The sequence below is a fragment of the Aethalodelphis obliquidens genome, unplaced genomic scaffold (genome assembly GCF_003676395.1).
Source record: "Aethalodelphis obliquidens isolate GAN/ISIS:26980383/991018 unplaced genomic scaffold, ASM367639v1 scaffold44, whole genome shotgun sequence".
NCBI lineage: Eukaryota > Metazoa > Chordata > Mammalia > Artiodactyla > Delphinidae > Aethalodelphis > Aethalodelphis obliquidens.
In genome coordinates, this window is record NW_020837988.1 from 1807223 (window position 1) to 1829186 (window position 21964).

The following is a 21964-nucleotide window of genomic DNA, read 5'->3' on the forward strand; positions in this document are numbered from 1 at the left end:
CGCGCCGGCTCAGTAGCTGTGGCTCATGGGCCTAGTTGCTCCGCGGCATGTGGGATCTTCCCAGACCAGGACTTGAACCCGTGTCCCCTGCATTGGCAGGTGGACTCTCAACCACTGCGCCACCAGGGAAGCCCACAAATTTTCTTTTTGGACAACTTGGATGATTCTAAACATGAGAACCTCTTCCAGAGGTTGCTTTGCAGCAGTAGGACAGGGGCTTAGAATGAAAAACAGGACTTAGGAGTATCTTTGAGTTAAGGCTGGGAGGGCAGGAGTCATGTCTGGGGCTGGCTCAGGGGGAGCTGGGCGTCCCTTTTGGTGAGGTCGTGAGTAAGGGTTTGAGGAAACAGGATTACAAAGGGCCAGGTGTTCCCCAGGTTCCTTCCTAGGAAGCCGTCAGGACAGAGGGGCTGGTGAGCGCGGTGCGAACTTGGGGAAGAATGACGGGAGCTGGACAGAAAGGAGCGAGTGGGAGGCGGGGGCTTGTTCAGAGGCCGCCAGTGGCCGCATACCACCTGCGGCCGCCGCGGACTCGCTTCCGCGCCGGTGGACTCTGTCACGCCGAGGGCTCTGCTCACACCCACGGCCAGCCGAGCACGTGCACGAGCAGCTGACCCCGCGGCGCGGGCGCGGCCGGGGAGCGGCGCCCCGGAGAGCGGCGCCCCGGGAGGTCAGGGCGGAAAGGCCGAGCGCGGGGCTGATCTCAGCGCCTCGTGGCCCCTCGTGACCGCGCTTCGCCGAGAACCTGGGGCCACGGCGGCCACTAGGACTCGGGCCACAAGCCCTCGAGACTGCCTCGCGCAGCCGGGCGGGGCGTGGAGCGCGGAGCGCGGAGCGCAGCGTGGGGTGCGTGGGCGGGGCGTAGTGCGCGGCGTGGGCGGGGCCGTGACAGGGCGTCAAGGGGCGTGGGCGGGGTGCGTGGGCGAGGCGTGGGGCGCGACGGCCAGACGTGGAGCGCGACGGCGGGGCGTGGAGCGCAGCGGGGGCGGGGCATGGTGCGCGGGGCCTTGACAGGGCGTCAGGGGCGGGGCACAACGGTGCGTGCCTGCTACGGTGGGGCGTGGCGTCGCGCGAAGAGGCGGGGCACGGCGTCGGGCACAGGGCACGGCGCAGGGCACGGGGCGGGCGGCGTCGACGCCAGGCGGGATGACGGTGATGGAGTGAGGGTGACGGGGTGAGGGTGGCGGGGCCGGGCTGGAGCCTCCGGGCTGGGGCCTCCTGGCCGGGCGGCCGGCTGGTAGAGGATAAGGACGGTCGCGGTCGGTGGGGAGGGAGGAAGATGTGGGAGGAGCAGCCGTGGCGGAAGCGGGGAGGACGGCGGGGGCGGGAGTATCTCGGGAGAGCCAGGCCAGGCTTCCTTGGGTGGAAAAGACGAAGCGACAGTACCCGGGGATCCCCCAGGCCGCCCCCTACCGGGCCGGCTCGCGCTGGCGCGGGGCCGAGCCCAAGGAGCGAGTTGTATGGACACCCGGCCAGGGTGGCCGTCCGCTTCCGGTCCCGGCGCGCCGGCAGCTCTCGGGCCCCCATCCCCCGAAGTGACCCCCATCCCCCGAAGTGACCCCCATCCCCCGAAGTGACCCCCACGTGGGAGGCCTCCTGACCTTTGACACCGCCTTTTTACCGTTAGGGTGAAGGCACCACGCGCTCCCGCCCAGGCCCAGACATGCCGGTCCTTGTGAGGCAGAAACTTGAGAGGGAGCCGTCCTCTCCCTGAAGGTGGGTAGAACGACAGGACGTTGTCCTGGGGGAGAAGTCGCGTTTCGGCCCATTGTGGAGCAGTGAGGACGGGCCTCTGCTCATAGGAGAGCTTTGACAAGACAGAGCTTCGTTTGGGGGATTTCTTCCACACTCTGGAACGTCAGAGTTCAGATGTCCAGCCAGGACAGCCATTCGCTTAAACTTGCCCATCAATTGCTTGTCATTAAACTGGAGGAAATGTAGATAATTAGAAAATATGCTAGTTCCAGACAGTGACGTCCAGTTTTTTCCTTTCCTCCCTCACAAAGCCTCGCGGTGGAACAGCTGTCTGACCCGTTCAAAGGGAAGGATGAAATCTCTGCGCAGGCACGCGATGTGAATGGAAGAGGCGTGTCACTGTGAGTCTGGCTTTTAGTCACCTGGTGTCTTCCTCAGGGTGACACGACCCGGAGACGATGAACTTCAGTGGCTGAGATATATTATTAGCCTGCAGTTAAGTTACAGAAATGGCAAGATTTACATTAGTTCTCTTTCCATTCGGTCGTGAACATCTTTGGGTCACACTGGAAAGGATGAATATTTTTCATGTGGCCCTAATGAGTCAGTTCACAATATTATTACCTAAATGGCAGAAGGAAATGGGAAATCAGGTCACGTCTTATGGTTACCACTAGTTTTTATAATAGGAGGAGGTTCCCTAAGAGATGGAGGAATGAATATCATGGTTGTCTTTTCACTCTTTCAGAGACCCTCCCCAAGAAATTGATTAGAAATGGGCAAAGCAAACAGTAATTTGGAGTGATCACTCCAAGGCATTAGCAATCAATCAGTCATTCCGTGCCAGGGAGAAATAAAAGATGTCTGTGGAGGATGTACATAGATTAGAGTCACCAGTATGGGTGTGCATTTTATATTTGACTACTTGTGTCTTTCTGGTAGATGCAAACAGTACGGCACTCTGAGCGCACACTAAAGACAGCTCTCATCTCAAAGAACCCAGCGCTTGTGTCACAGTATGAGAAGTTAGATGCTGGGGAAAAGCGTCTGATGGACGAAGCCTTCCGGCCAGACAGTGATCTCTTTGGACCCATTACTTTGCATTCGCAGTCAGACTGGATAACCTCCCATCCTGAGGCTCCCCAAGACTTTGAAGAGTTTTTCAGTGATCCTTACAGAAAGACACCTTCTCCACAGAAGCACAGTATTTATATACAGTGCATTGGTATATATTGGATTTGTTTGGTTTTGCAATGGTGCTGTGGCCAGGGATAGTTTGGGGTGTCGATCTCATTTAAGCGGGCAGTTTTTATAATCATTTTTGACGTTCATTCCCAAGGTGGAAGTTTTGTAGCCAAACTGCCTTAAAAGAGGATGTTTTGTTTCTTTCTAATTCGTATTCACCTCAGTGAACGATAAAGGTGTATTGAAAATTTACAGTTGGTTTGTGTCTAATCCCAAATTTCTAATTGTAGACTGAGGTAAAGGCTATTTTAATCATCTCATAGTCTGTCTTTAAATTTTCTTCCATGCTATAGGATTGCTAGGAAACACCAGAAGTATCAGTGAAGAATATGTGAAATGGCTCAAGGGCTACTGTGAAGCATTTTTCTATGGCTTGACAGTAAAACTCCTAGAACCAGTTCCTGTCTCTGCAACGAGGTGCTCCTTTAGAATCAATGATAACACGCAGAACCTACAGATTCATGCAGGTGAATTAAACAGCTTTACACTTTGAATTGAGCTATATGTGTGTGTGTGTGTGTGTGTGTGTGTGTGTGTATATTACACGCGTGTTTCTTTTTAAATAGGGCAGATCCTGAAGTTCTTAAAAAAGAAGAAACCTGAAGATGCTTTTTGTGTTGTGGGAATAACGATGATCGATCTTTACCCAAGAGACTCCTGGAATTTTGTCTTTGGACAGGCCTCTTTGACAGATGGTATTCCTTTTTGACATTGTTGCTACCTAAGACTGTATAGTATCTCTGGCGCGGCACCTGCCGTAAAGGGAAGGGTGCTGCTGATAGACCCCTTTGATCTGGGTTTCTCCACAGGTTGGCCATTCAGCGCCTGTGTGACCTGGAAGCTAATAATACCTATTTCACAGTGCCATTTTGAGATAATTTACATAAGAGTGCTGATCTGTAAAAAGTGTGTTCATATGCCTGGCACATATATAGGCATTCAGCACAACAGGTGGTGAATGTAGGTAATTCCGTGGCAAGGTGACTTAAATAAGGATATTTGAATTGTCATTAATGTCAGTGAAAATCTTGCTGATTGTTTTTCAGCTCTTCTAGTAGTCTTCTTGCACAGATGAGGCAGCTGTAGACTGATTTACGAGTGTGCTTCATATCCAGCGTCTCAGGACATTTTGTTATTTTATTTATGGTCAGTTTCAGTCTTTGACTTGAAGTAGAATAACCTTTGACTCATTGCGAGCCCTGCTTGATAACCCTGGGGGTGGGGAAGGACCCAGAAGCAGATCGTAGTTTTGCCTATTTTGGTTTTCTTTTTGCCTTCTCCCCACCCTCTGCTTTTGCTTTTATTTTTCTCCCCTTTTCCCTCAGGATCTAAAACAGGTTTCAAGGGGAAAAGTCCAGTAAACTGAGGGGCATGATAGTGCATTAGCGTTCTAGGTATGGGGAGCAAGTACCAGGGCCCGTACGAGTACAGAGGTTATAGACTGGCTGTCACATCAGCCCCGGGGTTTGTTGGGGTGGGAGCTCTCGCTAACAAACGTTTCTTCCTATTAGAGACACACCTCTTCTCCCAGTTCATTAGGGGTGGGGGCCTAGGGTGCTGTGGGGCCTCCTCTTCCCACCCACACCTTCATCCTCTCCCACCCCTTCATCCTCACTCTCCATTTACATTCTTACAGCGCCAGCCCCCCCGCCCCCATGACCTCACTAACTAACCCACTCTCTCAGAGACCTGGGTCACTGCTGTCCCCCTGAGCTTTTGTACGAGCTTTCTATCAGAAATAAATTTGTATGAGTTAAATCTTTATTTCCCCTTTTATTATTAACCTGATAGATATAGAACCATTAAAAAAATTTTAAACAATGTATTTATCTAGATATTGTTAACTAATCTATCTTATGCATTTGAGGAGGTCAGGAAGCACTCCCCCCAAATGTTTCTATTTCTTTTTTTTTTCTCAGTAAGTTTCTTAAATATTGTGTGATGTAAGAGAAGATGTAGTAGGAGAGCAGGGTTGATCTGCTGTGCAGTGAGACAGTATCCTACTACAAGTGACTTCGTTCTCTCCAAGTTTATAAAGATTGGTATTTTAAAATTGAGAAATTTTTAATTACCAAAGGAAGTAATCTGTTGGTAGGATTATTAGAAGAAAAAAATGTTCTTGCTGAAGGTATTATAGTGAAATATACCCACACTTGTTTGGTCAGAGGAGGTCACTTGTGATGTGAGTAGGTTTAGTTTTTTCTTAATTTCCAGAATGCTCTCTTCCCCTAAATCTCAAATACCAAGGTGGAGTGAGGTGCAGTCTTCTTGAATCAAATTAGGTTGGACAAACTTACTACGAATTCACTTCCTTAACACAAATGTTCCTTACTACTTCCGAAGAGCAGCTGAAAGAGGCATACGTGCAAGCAACACCGTGAACAAGTGGAATCGTAGAGCAGTCAGTCCCCTGTAGAACGAGTGGCGCGTCAGTCTGTTCTCTGTGCAGAGATGGTTGAAACTAGCCTAGATGTCACAGGAAGTCAGTTACAGGGGTTTGCTCTGCTCACCGGCACAGCTGCAGAGAGAGTTGTGCTGGGTTTACAGGGGGGAGGACAGGAGAGGTTCTTCTCTCTGAAGGCAGGGTCCAAACATGGTCACCAAGGCAGTGGGGCAGTGGCCGGATGTCTTCCTGTATAGCAGGGCACGAGGGCAGGACGGGACCCTCAGTGACATGCACGGCACCGAGACCTGTTTACCGGGATCTTCCAGAGTGAGGTCATGAGCCTGCGGTTCATTCACTCTGTCGCTCCTTTTGGAGTACTTTATTTGGGCTATTTAAGAAAATGACTTCTTTTTTTATTCTTATTTTGCCACTTGGCTTGTGGGATCTTAGTTCCCCAACTAGGAATTGAACCCGGGCCCAAGGCAGTGAAAGCGCAGAGTCGTAACCACTGTACCGCCAGGGAATTCCCCCCAAAATGACTTCTTTTGTGGGGAAAAAAACTTTGTGGAACTTAAAATTTCTCAAGAATTTGACGTCAAGATCATTAAGTTTTACAGAGCAGAGCAGGTTGGTTAGCAGAAGATTCTGATTGGGAAATCGGGGCAGAAGTCTCCTTTGTCCGGGCGAACCTTAGCCAAGCTTACTGGGGCTGCGGGCACTCCCCAGCCAGGTGCCCAGGCGGGCTCTTTTTCAGTCTTTTCTTCAGGAATCCTCCTCTTACTCCGTCGTTGCTTGTCTTCTTTTCCTAGGTGTGGGGATATTCAGCTTTGCCAGGTACGGCAGTGATTTTTATAGCTCCCACTACGAAGGCAAACTGAAGAAGCTGCAGAAGAAGTCTTCAAGTGACTACTCGGTTTTTGATAATTATTACGTTCCTGAAGTGACTAGTGTTTTGCTGCTTCGGTCCTGTAAGGTGAGCTGTTCGGACGATCCACCAGGAGTGTTTTTTTAAGAGATCTTGATCCCCTGCCTTTGTATGTCGACAGTCCTTAAGGTAGTTTTATAAATGACTTTGTGTCATCTGTATACTTTTGGTGGATACTGCTTGACTGAAGTTAGCAATAAAACCAGAATGTAAATGGTACCTTCGTACTGAAATGTACAGTACCTGTGACGGTTTTTTGTCCTGTTAGTGACACGTGGCCTTGGCTGTACCCGTCTCCTGACCATTAGCTTAATTCCAGAATTCTGGGCAGGTAGGGACGCCGTGCTCGTCAAGTCGGGCTAACTCCCGGGGGCCTGCGGGACCCCTGCGCTCTAGCTCCTGGCGGGGAATGGGCCTTCCCCTTGGGCTCCGGGCTGCCTACTGCAGCTGCTGGTTCTGCTGCTGGTTCCTCGTGTCTCCCCCTGCCCTGCTCTGTGGAAAGCCTGTCTCCTCGTTTCCCCCTTTCTTCATAGCCAGACGGGCTTTTCTGCTTTCACCACTGCTGTGTGTCGGGGGTAGAGAACGACACCTGATGGAATGATGGGTTCAGAGTACAGCCGACCGTTAAGCGACATGGCTTTAAACTGCAAGAGTCCCCTTACGTGCGGTGTTCCTCACTGGTGCCATAGGTACTGCCCTACCGCAAGGGCCCGCGGAACTGCGGATGCAGAGGGCTGACTGTAAAGCCAGAGCAGGTTCTTGACTGCAGGGGGGTCGGTGCCCCACCCCACCTCGTTCAAGGGTCAGCTGTACGTTCCCTGCATTAATCTGCTTGTTAACATGCAGTTCAAGCTGCTCCCCTGCTACCTACCAGCTGGGCATCTCTGGGGGAAGGGCCTCAGAATCTACGTGTTAGCAAGCATCCCACTGGTCCAGAGCAGTGGTCTCAACCAGGGGTGGTTTTGCCACCCAGGGAATATTTGGCCATGTCTGGAGACATTTCTGGTTGTCACAGCAGGGGAGGAGATGCTACTGGCGTCTGGTGGGTGGAGGCCCGGGCTGCTCAACACCCTGCAGTGCACAAGACACCCCACCCCGACCCCGTCAAGGAGTGATCCTGTCCAACATGTGAGTGGTGTCGAGGTGGAGAAACCCTGGGCAGGGGAGTACTGAAGCCCAGAGAGGAAGGCAGTAAGACATTCAGGGAAATGAGGGACTAAGTCTTGGGGCAGATTGAGGTTTTGGTGGTGATGGTAAGGGAGCTCATTCCTGTGAATTGGTTTCTTGGAAGAGCATGCAAAGAAGGGGGTGTACCTTGTTGCTGATGACCGTGCTGCTGTAAGCCTCCACGTGAATGTCTTGCAGACTTTAACCCATGAGATTGGACATATCTTTGGACTTCGGCACTGCCAGTGGCTCGCATGCCTGATGCAAGGCTCCAACCACTTGGAAGAAGCTGACCAGCGTCCCCTCGACCTTTGCCCCATCTGTTTACGCAAGTTGCAGAGTGCTGTCGGCTTCCACCTTAAAGACAGATACAAAGTAAGTGGGGGAAGCCATAAAGGGGGAAGTGGTTATTTAAGTAGCAAACTACCATTTTCTATTAGGCCCTTCTCTGGAGGTGATTTATCAGAGGAAATTAGTGCAAAGGTAAGCAGGAAGCTGTGGTTTTAAAAAAAGTGCAAAGAAATATCTTCCTTAAAAACTTTGACTTGCCTTACACTTAGAATTCAATGAGAAATGGTGGAAGAGGTTTCTGTGTCTCCCGTTCATTTAGGGCCAGAGAGCTTGACTTTGCAGAGCAGAATAAATATTGATAAGTGAGGGAAAGTTCATGTTTAAAAACTCTATGAAGGGACTTGCCTGGTAGTGCAGTGGTTAAGAATCCGCCTGCCAGTGCAGGGGACACGGGTTCCAGCCCCGGCCCGGGAAGATCCCACATGCCACGGAGCAACTAAGCCTGTGCGCCACAACTACTGAGCCTGCGCTCTAGAGCCCGCGAGCCACAACTACTGAAGCCCGCGCACCTAGAGCCCATGCTCCACAACAAGGGAAGCCACCGTGATGAGAAGCCCATGCACCACAATGAAGAGTAGCCCCCGCTCGCAGCAACTAGAGAAAGCCTGCGCACAGCAATGAAGACCCAACACAGCCAAAAATAAATAAATAATAATAAATTTACATTAAAACCCCCCCAAAACTATGAATATGTGGAAGCGATTTATCTTTCCACACATGGGACAAGGGTATGATATTCATTAGGAGGAAGGCATGATTTTAAGGAGGAGGGAAAGTATCTAATCTCGATGTGCAAGTGAATGTCTGTGTGTCCACAAACATAGCGACTGCAATCTCTGTCTACACGTGTGTCTTCACATATGTATATCTGGCATGCCTATGTGTACACTTAACAGGTGTATACGTATCCCCGTGAAATTGCAACCACGATATAATAATGCCTGTGGAACACCTAGCAAGTTGAGGAAAGAAAGTAATTATCCTCCCACCTTCAAAAAACTGTGAGGACTCAGTGTAATTCTTCTCTTCTGTGCATCCTCATGACTGTCCTGTGTGCTCACAGCTGGCGTGTTTCTGGTGCATGCCCTTTGACAAGCATGGTCTCACCTTCGTGACCATCTTTATCAAATGGAACAGCTCCGTGGGGTAGCATAAGTCACCGATGTTGATAACTTGATTTGGAAGCTAATGTTTTTCTCTTGCCTAAGTCTGTTTTGCTGGGGTTTGTTAAAAGGTGAATCTGTTTTTCAAGGCGCTGGTGAGGTGGGTTGATGCTGAGTCCACTGACACACCTACAGTTACTCCAAAACATAGTCGTGAGGATCCTCTGAGTTTGCCAAAACCTGTGGAAGCCTTTAAAGAATGGAAAGAGTGGATAACAAAATGCCTTGCTGTTCTCCAGAAATAAGAACCTTCAAATAGGAGTAATTAAAATAAACACTTGCACATCATGCTTTCATTTGGGTGGAGTACTGTACTGTGTTGGAATAAACTGTTACACTGATTCTGCGCTGTGTCAAAGTAACAGTGGAATTTTTTTTCAAAGCACTGGAACTTGGAACTTCGAACTGGGGCTCATTTACAATGATAACAATTCGAAACTCTTTCTCTTCTGTCTTAGTAGCCTGGGGTGTGGCAGCAAGCACGACATTTCCATTCTTCAGATATGTTTATGTCTCCTGAGAGAGCCAGGGCCAGCCGTAACTAGTAACTAATGAGTCCTGTAAACATAGCTCTCCCTGTCCTGAGAAAGGGTTTCCAAGGAACATAATTTCCAGAGGATGATTTCTGGTTCAGTTTTTAGAAAGAGGTGCTCCCCGTCTGCTGACCGGGCCAAGTCACTTTCTCCATTCACACCCCTTCTGCTTTTCTGCAAACTTTTCCACCCTTGGGGGCTGCCTTACTTCTTTTTTTCCTTTGCTGATTGTTAGCTCATCCCTGAAAGAAGCAACAGCTCACTTCAGCTTTTAGCAGCTTAAAACATGTCCTCTTCTCAAGAGTATTTTCCAGTGAAAATGCCAGTGGCGCTTGCAGTGCGCCGTATGCTTGTGGGGACTGCAGTTCTCAGCTCTCAGAGAGCCCTTTGTGAGGGGTCTTGCGATGATTTGTTGTAGTTGTTGCGGAGTGCAAGCTTGTCCCGCTGGCCGGTACGGCAGGCCAGTAAGTCAAGAGGCGAATTTTGGGGGCAAGGAATAGTGACCTTATTCAGAAAGCCAGCAGACCAAGAAGATGGTAGACTAGTGTCCCAAAGGAGTTAGAATTCAGGCTTTTAAACTAAAAGGGGCGGGGATGTGGTTGGTAGAATTCAGGCTTTTATACTAAAAGGGGCGGGGCCGTGGTGGGTTGTTGCAGACTTCTTGGTGTCAGAATCCTTTGTTCTTGCAGCTGTCCCCTTAGGTCAGGTCACCATGTTCTGTGAACCTCCAACAAGATAAATGTTATTCTCTTCTGCAGCTTTTCCTCTGTATATGGATGGAAAAGTGTTACACCCTTCAAGGTCAGAGCCTTGAGAATGGGCTCTTCTGTATATTTCAGGCTCTAGGCAACATTCTTAAATTGTAGCAAAAGTGGCAGAACAGGAAGGTTAAAGTGAAAGACACAGATCCAGTATGGAGTCTGGTTGGTTCGTCCCTCTTACATACTGGTCCTTACGGTTGTGAGTGTTGCACTTTTTCTGTTGCATTGTTTCTTTGAGTGAGAGCGCCGGGTGGGGTTCCCCGTGGGTGTGCCAGGAATGCCCATGACGGCCTGTCCGGCTGGGAACATGGGCTGGATTCCCACCGTGGGGAACAGGGCGAAGACCTCAGACCTGAGAGCCGGAGAGCCTGCCTCAGCTGGATCCAGTCTCCCAGAAATCTGGAAATTAGAGCAAATCACATGACTGCATGCCCAGCAGATTCCCACTTCTCCTTTAATCTTGAGGGTGAAACTAAAGGTAATTTTTTAACTTTGATGCCTAAATCCTTTCAGTTATTATTTATTGCAGTATGATTTAAAGCACATTTTAGAACCGAACCAACGGTTTCTCTTCCATTCACTCTCCTACTCGATTAAACCTCCCTGAGTCATTTAGAAAATGGTGGTTTGCCGTTAAAACTAACTGGAGGGCAGACGCTTGGTCATTCTAATACTGCAGAGAGAACCCAGTGCAGCGTGGACTTTTGTGGATTGTATTACGGGTTGTGTATCTTCCTGGAGTCATGCGCTTTTAACTCTTCTCCATTCCGTCCAGTTTTCTTTCCTTTTCCTACAGGGTAAGCACAGCTTTAGTCGTGTAGGTCAGCGTTAGTTACAAGCCTAAAAGAACTCAGATTTGGCTGTGTGTGTCAGTGGGGGTTACAGTTATTTGGTCAAGATAGAAGCCTGTTTGCACCGCCTTTGCACTGTGAGACCAGGAAAAAGGTCAATTGAAACAAATCATTCACTCTTGTCACAAGCTGGATGAGCAGAAGTTTTAGGTCATGGGCACTTATTCAGAAATCATCACTGAAGTGTGTATAACCAATTATTGCATTGCATTTACTTTTGGAACATTTCTTAGGGTTAAGTTAGATAATTTGTTTCCTGCAACTAAATTTATACACTGTAGGTAAATCTTTGTAGTTTTTAAGAATGATTTTCACTTAGTGACAAACAGAAACCTATGCAGCTTTTGCTCTGCAAGTGCTGAAGGAACAAGGTATTTGGGAGTAAAGAGAGTAGTTTTCCACGGGTGAACACCATTCTAGAAAACAGTGAATCTGGAGCGTTCACGGTGGCGCCCAGGGACTCAGCAGTGTCTCTTGGGGCAAGGGAAGGGTTACGTTTTCAGTTCAGGCCGCAGAGACTAAAGCGGGAGGCCGAGCGCGGCCCCGGCTCCGCAGCAGAGATGCCCACGCCGCGAACGAGCGCGCTCCCATCCTGGTCCCCCAACCTCCCTCCTCCCCCTCTCCCTCCTCCTCCCTCTCCCCCGCAGGAAGCGCCCGGCAGCTTCCGCCCGGGGCTCCCCCGTCCGGACCGACCGGACCGCGGGGCGCAGCGGGCCTCCCTTCCGCGGGACCGGACGACCGAGCGCAGCGCAGCCACGTGGGCCGCAGGCGGGGCTGGAGGCCGGCGGGCGAGGGGCGCGGGCGCAGAGCCGTGAGTGCATCCGCGCGGACCCAGCGGTGCCGAGGCCTGTGGAGCCTTAACCTCATTCCTTGTTTCGGCTCCGATGGGTGATCAGAGCGGCTCCGGCCGGTGTAACACGAGCCACTGTGGCAGGGCATGTTTCTAGGAGCCTCGTGAGCGCGTGCAGAGAGAAGCAGGTGAAATTAATGTAATCGTGTAGTCTGCGTGCTCCAGTACGTCCAGAATATTACCAACGGGAGATGGGTATAAGACTTACATATTTTACGTTCCTTGCGTGTGTGTATATGTGTGTGTGTCTGGGAATAACTAAGACCTAGTCTCCCGGCAGGTTGGATGTTTATAATACGGTATTGTTGTCTGTGTCGTCCCAGTACTGTGCACTCATCTCCAGGATTTATTTATCTACTGGTTGAGAATTTGGATCCTTAAACCTTCGCTCCTGTTCGCCCTCCCCCAACCCCTGATAACTACCATTCTCTCCCTGTTTGTATCAGTTCTGCTCTGGTAAAGCCCACGTGTGTGTGATGGCATACAGCATCAGTCTTTCTCTGCTTATCTCACTTCACATTATTTTCACCTACTAAGTCTTCAAATTCCGCGTGTGTTTTACTGGGGCAGCGCCTCTCAGTTCCCATTGGCCGCATTTCAAGTGGCCAGCAGGTCCCACGGGTCCTGGCTGCTGTATTGGACGGGGCGGAGCTCAGTTCGGACCGATTTCTAGTCCGCATGCAAAGATGTCCCTGTGAAGCTGAAGTAACAAGGGAGTGAGGCTTTGAAAGGGAAAGGTCACGGGGTCTCCGCACAGTGTGTACAGAGAGGGTTCACATTCAGGCTGAAAGTGGGGAGCACTGGAAGGGTCTCTGGGTTCCCTGTAGATTTGCCTTGGGACTTGCGGGTTTTCCCGGTGGCGGATGGAGTTTTACTGTCTCCTCCCATTGCGAAGGGCCTGGTGCGTCCTTTCCACTTTTGGAAAGCAGAGTTGGGAAGTGTTAATGTGCAAACAAGCCCGCAGTAGCGAAGTAAACTCTTGTGTAGTTAGTTACACCAATGGCAAAGGTGGGACCAGATCTCCCCAATTTCAGGTTCTGCTTTGTTGTCACTGTCCTGTATGACCTCATAAGGAGTAAAATACCACAAGCCAGACACCTAACCAGTTTTTTTTCACATTGTTTAGAGAAGAGCTTATAAGATTAAACTTTCTTTCAACCTCTTTTCTATTCAAGTTGGGCCATCTGGGGTTGCTCAAAGTCAGAGAAATCACAGTGCTTTGCTTGAGCACCAAAAAAAAGAAGCTCAATATATAGAAAAGCACTTGCTACCAGTTGAGCCACTGGGGGGGGGGGAAAAAAAAAAGCATTGTGAGGGAATTCCCTGGCGGTCCAGTGGTTAGGACTGTGCTTTTGCCGCCAAGGGCCTGGGGTCAGGGAACTAAGATCCCACAAGCTGTGTGCGGTCCGTTGTGGGTGAGGGGGGAGGCATCATGAAGAAGAAGTCTGCTGGAAAATAGGTTAAGTCAAAACAAATTCTGCACCAGCAGTGTGTGTTCAAACTCACAGCATTCCGTTCGCATGCAGGCTCCCTGTATCTGCAGGAGGATTGGTTCCAGGACCTGCCCCCTGCCCCCAATACCAAAATCTGTGGATGCTCAAGTCGCTGATATAAAATGGTGTAGTATTTGTATATTACCTATGCACATCCTCCAGTATACCTTAAAGCATCCCTAGTTCACTTATAATACCTGATACAATATAAAGAGTTGTAAATACAATGTAAATGCTATTTAAATAGTTGCCAGGCATGTGGGAAATTCAAGTTTTGCTTTTTGGAACTTTCTGGAAGCCTTTTTTCCCAAATGTTTTCAATCCTCAGTTGGGTGGCTCCTCAGATGTGGAACCAGCAGATACTGAAGACTGACGTACCTACCCTAGTGGTGATTTCTTCCCACTGTTTGTTTAGTCTCCAATGGATTTATGTTTTCTTCCTCAGAGCTGACCTGCCCATATAGGACCTTACTGCCCTTTGACACCCATCTCAGATGTTGGACCAGCAGTGTTTTTTTTGAACAAATTTATTTATTTAGTTTAATTTATTTTTGGCTGCGTTGGGTCTTCATTGCTGTGCGGGGCTTTCTCCACTTGTGGTGAGAGGGGGCTACTCTTTGTTGTGGTGCGCCGGCTTCTCATTGCGGTGGCTTCTCTTGTTATGGAGCACGGGCTCTAGGTGCGCGGGCTTCAGTAGCTGTGGCATGTGGGCTCAGTAGTTGTGGCACACGGGCTTAGTTGCTCTGTGGCATGTGGGATCTTCCCGGACCAGGGCTCGAACCTGTGTCCCCTGCATTGGCAGGCGGATCCTTAACCACTGAGCCACCAGGGAAGTCCCTGGACCAGCAGGGCTTTTTTTTTATTTTTTTAACATTTTTATTGGAGTATAATTGCTTTACAGTGGTGTGTGTCTGCTATATAACAAAATGAATCAGCTATACATATACATATATCCCCGTATCTCCTCCCTGTTGTGTCTCCCTCCCACCCTCCCTATCCCACCCTTCTAGGTGGTCACAAAGCACTGAGCTGATCTCCCTGTGCTATGCGGCTGCTTCCCACTAGCTATCTGTTTTACATTTGGTAGTGTATATATGTCTGTGCCACTCTCTCACTTCGTCCCAGCTTACCCTTCCCCCTCCCTGTGTCCTCAAGTCCATTCTCTACATCTGCGTCATTATTCCTGTCCTGCCCCTAGGTTCTTCATAACCTTTTTTTTTTTTTAGATTCCGTACATATGTGTTAGCATGTGGTATTTGTTTTTCTCTTTCTGACTTAATTCACTCTGTATGACAGACTCCAGGTCTATCCACCTCGCTACAAATAACTAAATTTCATTTCTTTTTATGGCTGAGTAATATTCCATTGTATATACGTGCCACATCTTCTTTATCCATTCATCTGTCGGTGGACATTTAGGTTGCTTCCATGACCTGGCTATTGTTAATAGTGCTGCAGTGAACACTGGGGTGCATGTGTCTTTTTGAATTATGGTTTTCTCAGGGTATACGCCCAGTAGTGGGATTGCTGGGTCATATGGTAGTTCTATTTTTAGTTTTTAAAGGAACCTCCGTACTGTTCTCCATAGTGGCTGTATCAATTACATTCCTACCAACAGTGCAAGAGGGTTCCCTTTTCTCCACACCCTCTCCAGCATTTGTTGTTTGTAGATTTTCTGATGACGCCCATGCTAACTGGTGTGAGGTGATACCTCATTGTAGTTTTGATTTGCATTTCTCTAATAATTAATGATGTTGAGCAGCTCTTCATGTGTTTGTTGGCCATCTGTATGTCTTCTTTGGAGAAATGTCTATTTAGGTCTTCTGCCCATTTTTGGATTGGGTTGTTTGTTTTTTTAATATTGAGCTGCATGAGCTATTTATATATTTTGGAGATTAATCCTTTGTCCGATGATTCATTTGCAAATATTTTCTCCCATTCTGAGAGTTGTCTTTCCGTCTTGTTTATGGTTTCCTTTGATGTGCAAAAGCTTTTAAGTTTCATTAGGTCCCATTTGTTTATTTTTGGTTTTATTTCCATTACTCTAGGAGGTGGATCAAAAAAGATCTTGCTGTGATTTATGTCAGAGAGTGTTCTTCCTATGTTTTCCTCTAAGAGTTTTATAGTGTCCAGTCTTACATTTAGGTCTGTAATCCATTTTGAGTTTATTTTTGTGTATGGTGTTAGGGAGTGTTCTAATTTCATTCTTTTACATGTAGCTGTCCAGTTTTCCCATCATCACTTATTGAAGAGACTGTCTTTTCTCCATTGTGTATCCTTGCCTCCTTTGTCATAGATTAGTTGAGTATAGGTGTGTAGGTTTATCTCTGGGCTTTCTATCCTGTTGTATTGATCTATATTTCTGTTTTTGTGCCAGTACCATATTGTCTTGATTACTGTAGCTTTGCAGTATAGTCTGAAGTCAGGGAGTCTGATTCCTCCAGCTCCGTTTTTTTCCCTCAAGACTGCTTTGGCTATTCGGGGTCTTTTGTGTCTCCATACAAATTTCAAGATATTTTGTTCTAGTTCTGTAAAAAATACCATTGGTAATTTGATTGGGATTGGGATAGGTAATTTGATTGGGATAGGGATTGCATTGAATCTGTAGATTGCTTTGTGTAGTAGAGTCATTTTCACAGTATTGATTCTTCCAATCCAAGAACATGATATATCTCTCCATCTGTTTGTATCATCTTTACTTTCCTTCATCAGTGTCTTATAGTTTTCTGCATACAGGTGTTTTGTCTCCCTAGGTAGGTTTATTCCTAGGTATTTTATTCTTTTTGTTGCAATGGTAAGTGGGAGTGTTTCCTTAATTTTTCTTTCAGATTTTTCATCATTAGTGTATAGGAATGCAAGAGATTTCTGTGCATTAATTTTGTATCCTGCAACTTTAGCAAATTCATTGATTAGCTCTAGTAGTTTTCTGGTGGCATCTTCAGGATTCTCTATGTATAGTATCATGTCATCTGCAAACAGTGACAGTTTTACTTCTTCTTTTCCAATTTGGATTCCTTTTATTTCTTTTTTTTCTCTGATTGCCGTGGCTAGGACTTCCAAAACTATGTTGAATAATAGTGGTGAGAGTGGACATCCTTGTCTTGTTTCTGATCTTAGAGGAAATGCTTTCAGTTTTTCACCATTGAGAATGATGTTTGCTCTGGGTTTGTCGTATATGGCCTTTATCATGTTGAAGTAGGTTCCCTCTATGCACACTTTCTGGAGAGTTTTTATCATAAATGGGTGTTGAATTTTGTCAGAAGCTTTTTTTTTTTTTTTTTGCGGTACGCAGGCCTCTCACTGTTGTGGCCTCTCACAGGCTCTGGACATGCAGGCTCAGCGGCCATGGCTCACGGGCCCAGCTGCTCCGTGGCATGTGGGATCTTCCTGGACCGGGGCACGAACCCATGTCCCCCTGCATCGGCAGGCGGACTCTCAACGACTGCGCCACCAGGGAAGCCCCAGAAGCTTTTTCTGCATCTCTTGAGATGATCATATGGTTTTTATTCTTCAATTTGTTAATATGATGTATCACATTGATTGATTTGCCTATATTGAAGAATCCTTGCATCTCTGGGATAAATCCCACTTGATCATGGTGTATGATCCTTTTAATGTGTTGTTGGATTCTGTTTGGTAGTGTTTTGTTGAGGATTTTTGCATCTATGTTCACCAGTGATATTGGTCTGTAATTTTCTTTTTTTGTAGTATCTTTGTCTGGTTTTGGTATCAGGGTGATGGTGGCCTCATAGAATGAGTTTGGGAGTTTTCCTTCCTCTGCAATTTTTTGGAAGAGTTTGAGGAGGTTGCGTGTTAGCTCTTCTCTAAATGTTTGATAGAATTCACCTGTGAAGCCATCTGGGCCTGGACTTTTGTTTGTTGGAAGATATTTAATCACAGTTTTAATTTCATTACTTGTGATTGGTCTGTTCATATTTTCTGTTTCTTCCTGGTTCAGTCTTGGAAGGTTATACCTTTCTAAGAACTTGTCCATTTCTTCCAGGTTGTCCATTTTATAGGCATAGAGTCGCTTGTAGTATTCTCTTAGGATGCTTTGTATTTCTGCGGTGTGTGTTGTAACTTCTTTTTCATTTCTAATTTTACTGAGTTGAGTCCTCTCTTTCTTTTTCTTGATGAATTTAGCTAATGGTTTATCAATTTTGTTTATCTTCTCAAAGAACCAGCTTTTAGTTTTATTGATCTTGGCTATTGTTTTCTTTGTTTCTATTTCATTTATTTCTGTTCTGATCTTATGATTTCTTTCCTTCTGCTAACTTTGGGTTTTGTTTGTTCTTCTTTCTCTAGTTCCTTTAGGTGTAAGGTTAGATTGTTTATTTGAGATTTTTCTTGTTTCTTGAGGTAGGCTTGTATAGCTATAAACTTCCCTCTTAGAACTGCTTTTGCTGCATCCCATAGGTTTTGGATTGTCGTGTTTTCATTGTCATTTGTCTGTAGGTATTGTTTGATTTCCTCTTTGATTTCTTTAGTGATCTCTTGGTTATTCAGTAACGTATTGTTTAGCCTCCATGTGTGTTTGTTTTTTTATGTTTTTTCCCCTATAATTCATTTCTAATCTCATAGCGTTGTGGTCAGAAAAGATGCTTGATATGATTTCAATTTTCTTACATTTACTGAGGCTTGATTTGTGACCCAAGATGTGATCTATCCTGGAGAATGTTCTGTGCACACTTGAGAAGAAAATGTAGTCTGTTGTTTTTGGATGGAATGTCCTATAAATATCAATTAAATCTATCTGGTCTATTGTACCATTTAAAGCTTGTCTTTCCTTATTAATTTTCTGTTTGGATGATCTGTCCATTGGTGTAAGTGACGTGTTAAAGCCCCCCACTACTATTGTGTAACTGTTGATTTCCTCTTTTAGAGCTGTTAGCAGTTGCCTTATCTATTGAGGTGCTCCTATGTTGGGTGCATATATATTTATAATTGTTATATCTTTTCTTGAATTGATCCCTTGATCATTATGTAGTGTCCTTCCTTGTCTCTTGTAACATTCTTTATTTTAAAATCTATTTTATCTGATACGAGTATTGCTACTCCAGCTTTCTTTTGATTTCCATTTGCATGGAATATCTTTTTCCATCCCCTCACTTTCAGTCTGTTTGTGTCCCTAGGTCTGAAGTGGGTCTCTTGTAGACAGCATATATATGGGTCTTGTTTTTGTATCCATTCAGCGAGCCTGTGTCTTTTGGTTGGAACATTTAATCCATTCATGTTTAAGGTAATTATTTATATGTATATCAATTTTCTTAATTATTTTGGGTTTGTTTTTGTAGGTACTTTTCTTCTCTTGTATTTCCCACTTAGAGAAGTTCCTTTCGCATTTCTTGTAGAGCTGGTTTGGTGGTGCTGAGTTCTCTTAGCTTTTGTTTGTCTGTAAAGCTTTTGATTTCTCCATCGGATCTGAATGAGATCCTTGCCCGGTAGAGTAATCTTGGTTGTAGGTTCTTCCCTTTCATCATTTTAAGTATATCATGCCACTCCCTTCTGGCTTGTAGAGTTTCTGCTGAGAAATCAGCTGTTAACCTCATGGGAGTTCCCTTTTATGTTATTTGTTGTTTTTCCCTTGCTGCTTTCAATAATCTTTCTTTGTCTTTAATTTTTGCCAATTTGATTACTATGTGTCTCGGCGTGTTTCTCCTTGGGTTTATCCTGTATGGGACTCCCTGCTCTTCCTGGACTTGGGTGGCTATTTCCTTTCCCATGTTAGGGAAGTTTTCAACTATAATCTCTTCACATATTTTCTTGGGTCCTTTCTCTCTCTCTTCTCCTTCTGGGACCCCTATAATGCGAATGTTGGTGCGTTTAATGTTGTCCCAGAGGTGTCTCAGATTGTCCTCAATTCTTTTTTCTTTATTCTGCTCTGCAGTAGTTATTTCCACTATTTTATCTTCCACGTCACTTATCTGTTCTTCTGCCTCAGTTATTCTGCTATTGATTCCTTGTAGAGAATTTTAATTTCACTTATTGTGTTGTTCATCATTGTTTGTTTGCTCCTTAGTTCTTCTAGGTCCTTGTCAAACATTTCTTGTATTTTCTTCATTCTATTTCCAAGATTTTGGATCATCTTTACTGTCACTACTCTGAATTCTTCTTCAGGTAGACTGCCTATTTCCTCTTCATTTGTTTGGTCTGGTGGGTTTTTACCTTGCTTCTTCATCTGCTATGTGTTTTTCTGTCTTCTCATTTTTCTTAACTTACTGTGTTTGGGGTCTCCTTTTTGCAAGCTGCAGGTTCGTAGTTTCTGTTGTTTTTGGTGTCTGTCCCCAGTGGGTAAGGTTGGTTCAGTGGGTTGTGTAGGCTTCCTGGTGGAGGGGACTGGTGCCTGTGTTCTGGTGGATGAGGCTGGATCTTGTCTTTCTGGTGGGCAGGACCACATCTGGTGGTGTGTTTTGGGGTGTCTGTGACCTTATTATGATTTTAGGCAGCCTCTCTGCTGATGGGTGGGGTTGTGTTCCTATCTTGCTAGTTGTTTGGCATGGGGCGTCCAGCCCTGTAGCTTGCTGGTCGTTGAGTGGAGCTGGGTCTTAGCGTTGAGATGGAGATCTCTGGGAGAGCTTTCGCTGTTTGATATTACATGGCGCCAGGACGTCTCTGGTGGACCAATGTCCTGAACTCTGCTTTCCTGCCTCAGAGGCACAGGCTGCCACCGGGCCGGAGCACTAAGACCCTGTCAGCCACATGGCTCAGAAGAAAAGGGAGAAAGAAAGAAAGAAAAAAATAAATAAAATAAAATAAAGTTATTAAAATTAAAAAGTAATAAAAGAAAGAAGAGAGCAACCAAACTGAAAAACAAATCCACCAATGATAACAAGCACTAAAAACTATACTAAAAAAAAAACAAACAAAAAATGGACAGACAGAACCCTAGGACAAATGGTAAAAGCAAAGCTATACAGACAAAATCACACAAAGCAGCGTACATATACACACTCACAAAAAGAGAAAAATAAAAAATATATATAAATATTAAAAAAAAGAAAGAGCGTAACCAAATCAATAAATCTACCAATGATAATAAGCTCTAAATACTAAACTAAGATAAACATAAATCCAGAAACAAATTAGATGCAGAAAGCAAACCCCAAGTCTACCGTTGCTCCCAAAGTCCACCGCCTCAATGTTGGGATGGTTCGTTGTCTATTCAGGTATTCCACAGATGCAGGCACATCAGGTTGATCGTGGAGATTTAATCCGCTGCTCCCGAGGCTGCTGGGAGAGATTTCCCTTTCTCTTCTTTGTTCGCACAGCTCCCGGGGTTCAGCTTTGGATTTGGCCTCTCCTGTGCGTGTAGGTCGCCTGAGGGCATCTGTTCTTCGCTCAGACAGGACGGGGTTAAAGGAGCAGCTGATTAAGGGGCTCTGACTCACTCAAGCAGGGGAGAGGGAGGGGTACGGAATGCAGGACGAGCCTGGGACCAGCAGCTTTTGAGCACCGTGCTTTCAGGCCGTCGAGCTGATTCGTAGAAGCACCAGACTCTTGAGTGTAATCGTAAATAGGTACCATTTTTTTTTCCTCTGGAAAATGTCAGTGAAAAATGAGGCACTCGTTAACTCATCCATTTTTTTTGGAGCATCACCTGCAATGTGCCAGGCCCTGCTCAAAGCTTTGGGGATATAGCGGTGAACAAAAACTGCTATGCTTTAATGATAATAAGTGAGTAAACAATACTTGTATAACCTCAGAGTAAAGGGGTAGAAACAAGTGCTGTTTTGGATAGGATATTCGCACATGCCTCCTCAGGGGGGTGACTTTTGCGGGGGGGACCAAATTGAAGGCTCATGTCATGTGCACATCTCAGGGAAGCGGGACCAGGCAAAGGGAACCACAGATGCCAAGGCCTGAGGCGTGTGATTCCAAGGAACAATAATAAAGCCGGTGCAGTAAGAGCCGGGCAGAAAGTACTAGACTTGGGCATGTGGTCGTGTACAACTCATGCTTTAAAAGGATTGTTACAAGGCTTCTGTCTGGAAAACGAAGGCCAGGGTGGGCTGGGGTACATGTGTGGCGAGAGCGGAAGTGGGCAAACTTGCTGTAAGACGATTGCAGTGATGGAGCGAAGATGACATTGACTCGGATCAGGGCTGCTGGCGGAGTTGGCAAAGGCAGTCAGGTTCGGGATACATTTAGCAAGCAGAGCCAGTAGGATGTGGGGAGAGGATCAGCTTCTGCTGAGGACAGGTTAGCGTGGCCCTGCTGCCCTCACACAGTCGGGAGACCCGCGGTGAAGTAGGGACTTAGCAAGAGAGTCCCCAGTGTAGAGAAGGTAGAGTTTGGGTCGAATTCTAGGGGAGTAAGTTGCTAGGATGGTTAGTGTGCTTGTTCTCTTCTTGAGTTGCCGGAAAGGTAGATACATAATATAAATTCATGGCCACAACAGTTTGTATTTTTTTCCCATAACCTTGGGTGAGCTATATTTTAAAAGCCTTTATAGATAAAGTGTTCTGGGGTATCAGTTTTGCTGTCCCATTTCCCCACTAGGAGATCTATAGTCACTGTGGTCATTGTGATTGGGCCGTGAGAGTT

The 21964-nt window shown here is 46.5% G+C and overlaps 2 protein-coding genes across 8 annotated transcripts in view; both read left to right on the forward strand.

The window, feature by feature from the left end:
* The first annotated feature begins 1106 nt into the window (after positions 1-1106).
* AMZ2 (archaelysin family metallopeptidase 2) lies at positions 1107-9276 on the forward strand. 5 transcript variants are annotated; one of them, XM_027080472.1, is made up of 9 exons: positions 1107-1160; positions 1628-1716; positions 2007-2096; positions 2638-2920; positions 3234-3407; positions 3507-3635; positions 6136-6299; positions 7617-7793; positions 9004-9276. In XM_027080472.1, exons 4-9 carry the CDS (start codon positions 2638-2640, stop codon positions 9175-9177), a joined length of 1101 nt encoding a protein of 366 aa, XP_026936273.1. In that variant the 5' UTR covers positions 1107-1160; positions 1628-1716; positions 2007-2096; the 3' UTR covers positions 9178-9276. The 5 variants fall into 5 exon arrangements, with proteins under 5 accessions (XP_026936273.1, XP_026936272.1, XP_026936275.1 ...); XM_027080471.1 differs by lacking the exon at positions 1107-1160 and having other exon boundaries at positions 1266-1716; XM_027080473.1 differs by lacking the exon at positions 1107-1160 and having other exon boundaries at positions 1267-1716; positions 9022-9276.
* A 2518-nt stretch (positions 9277-11794) lies between these two features.
* ARSG (arylsulfatase G) overlaps positions 11795-21964 on the forward strand; it is a 115509-nt gene continuing 105339 nt past the window's right edge. The window contains exon 1 of one of the 3 annotated variants that reach the window (XM_027080491.1): positions 11795-11888. The gene's annotated coding sequence lies outside the window, so the exon portion shown is untranslated. The other 2 variants (XM_027080490.1, XM_027080489.1) reach the window with 2 other exon arrangements.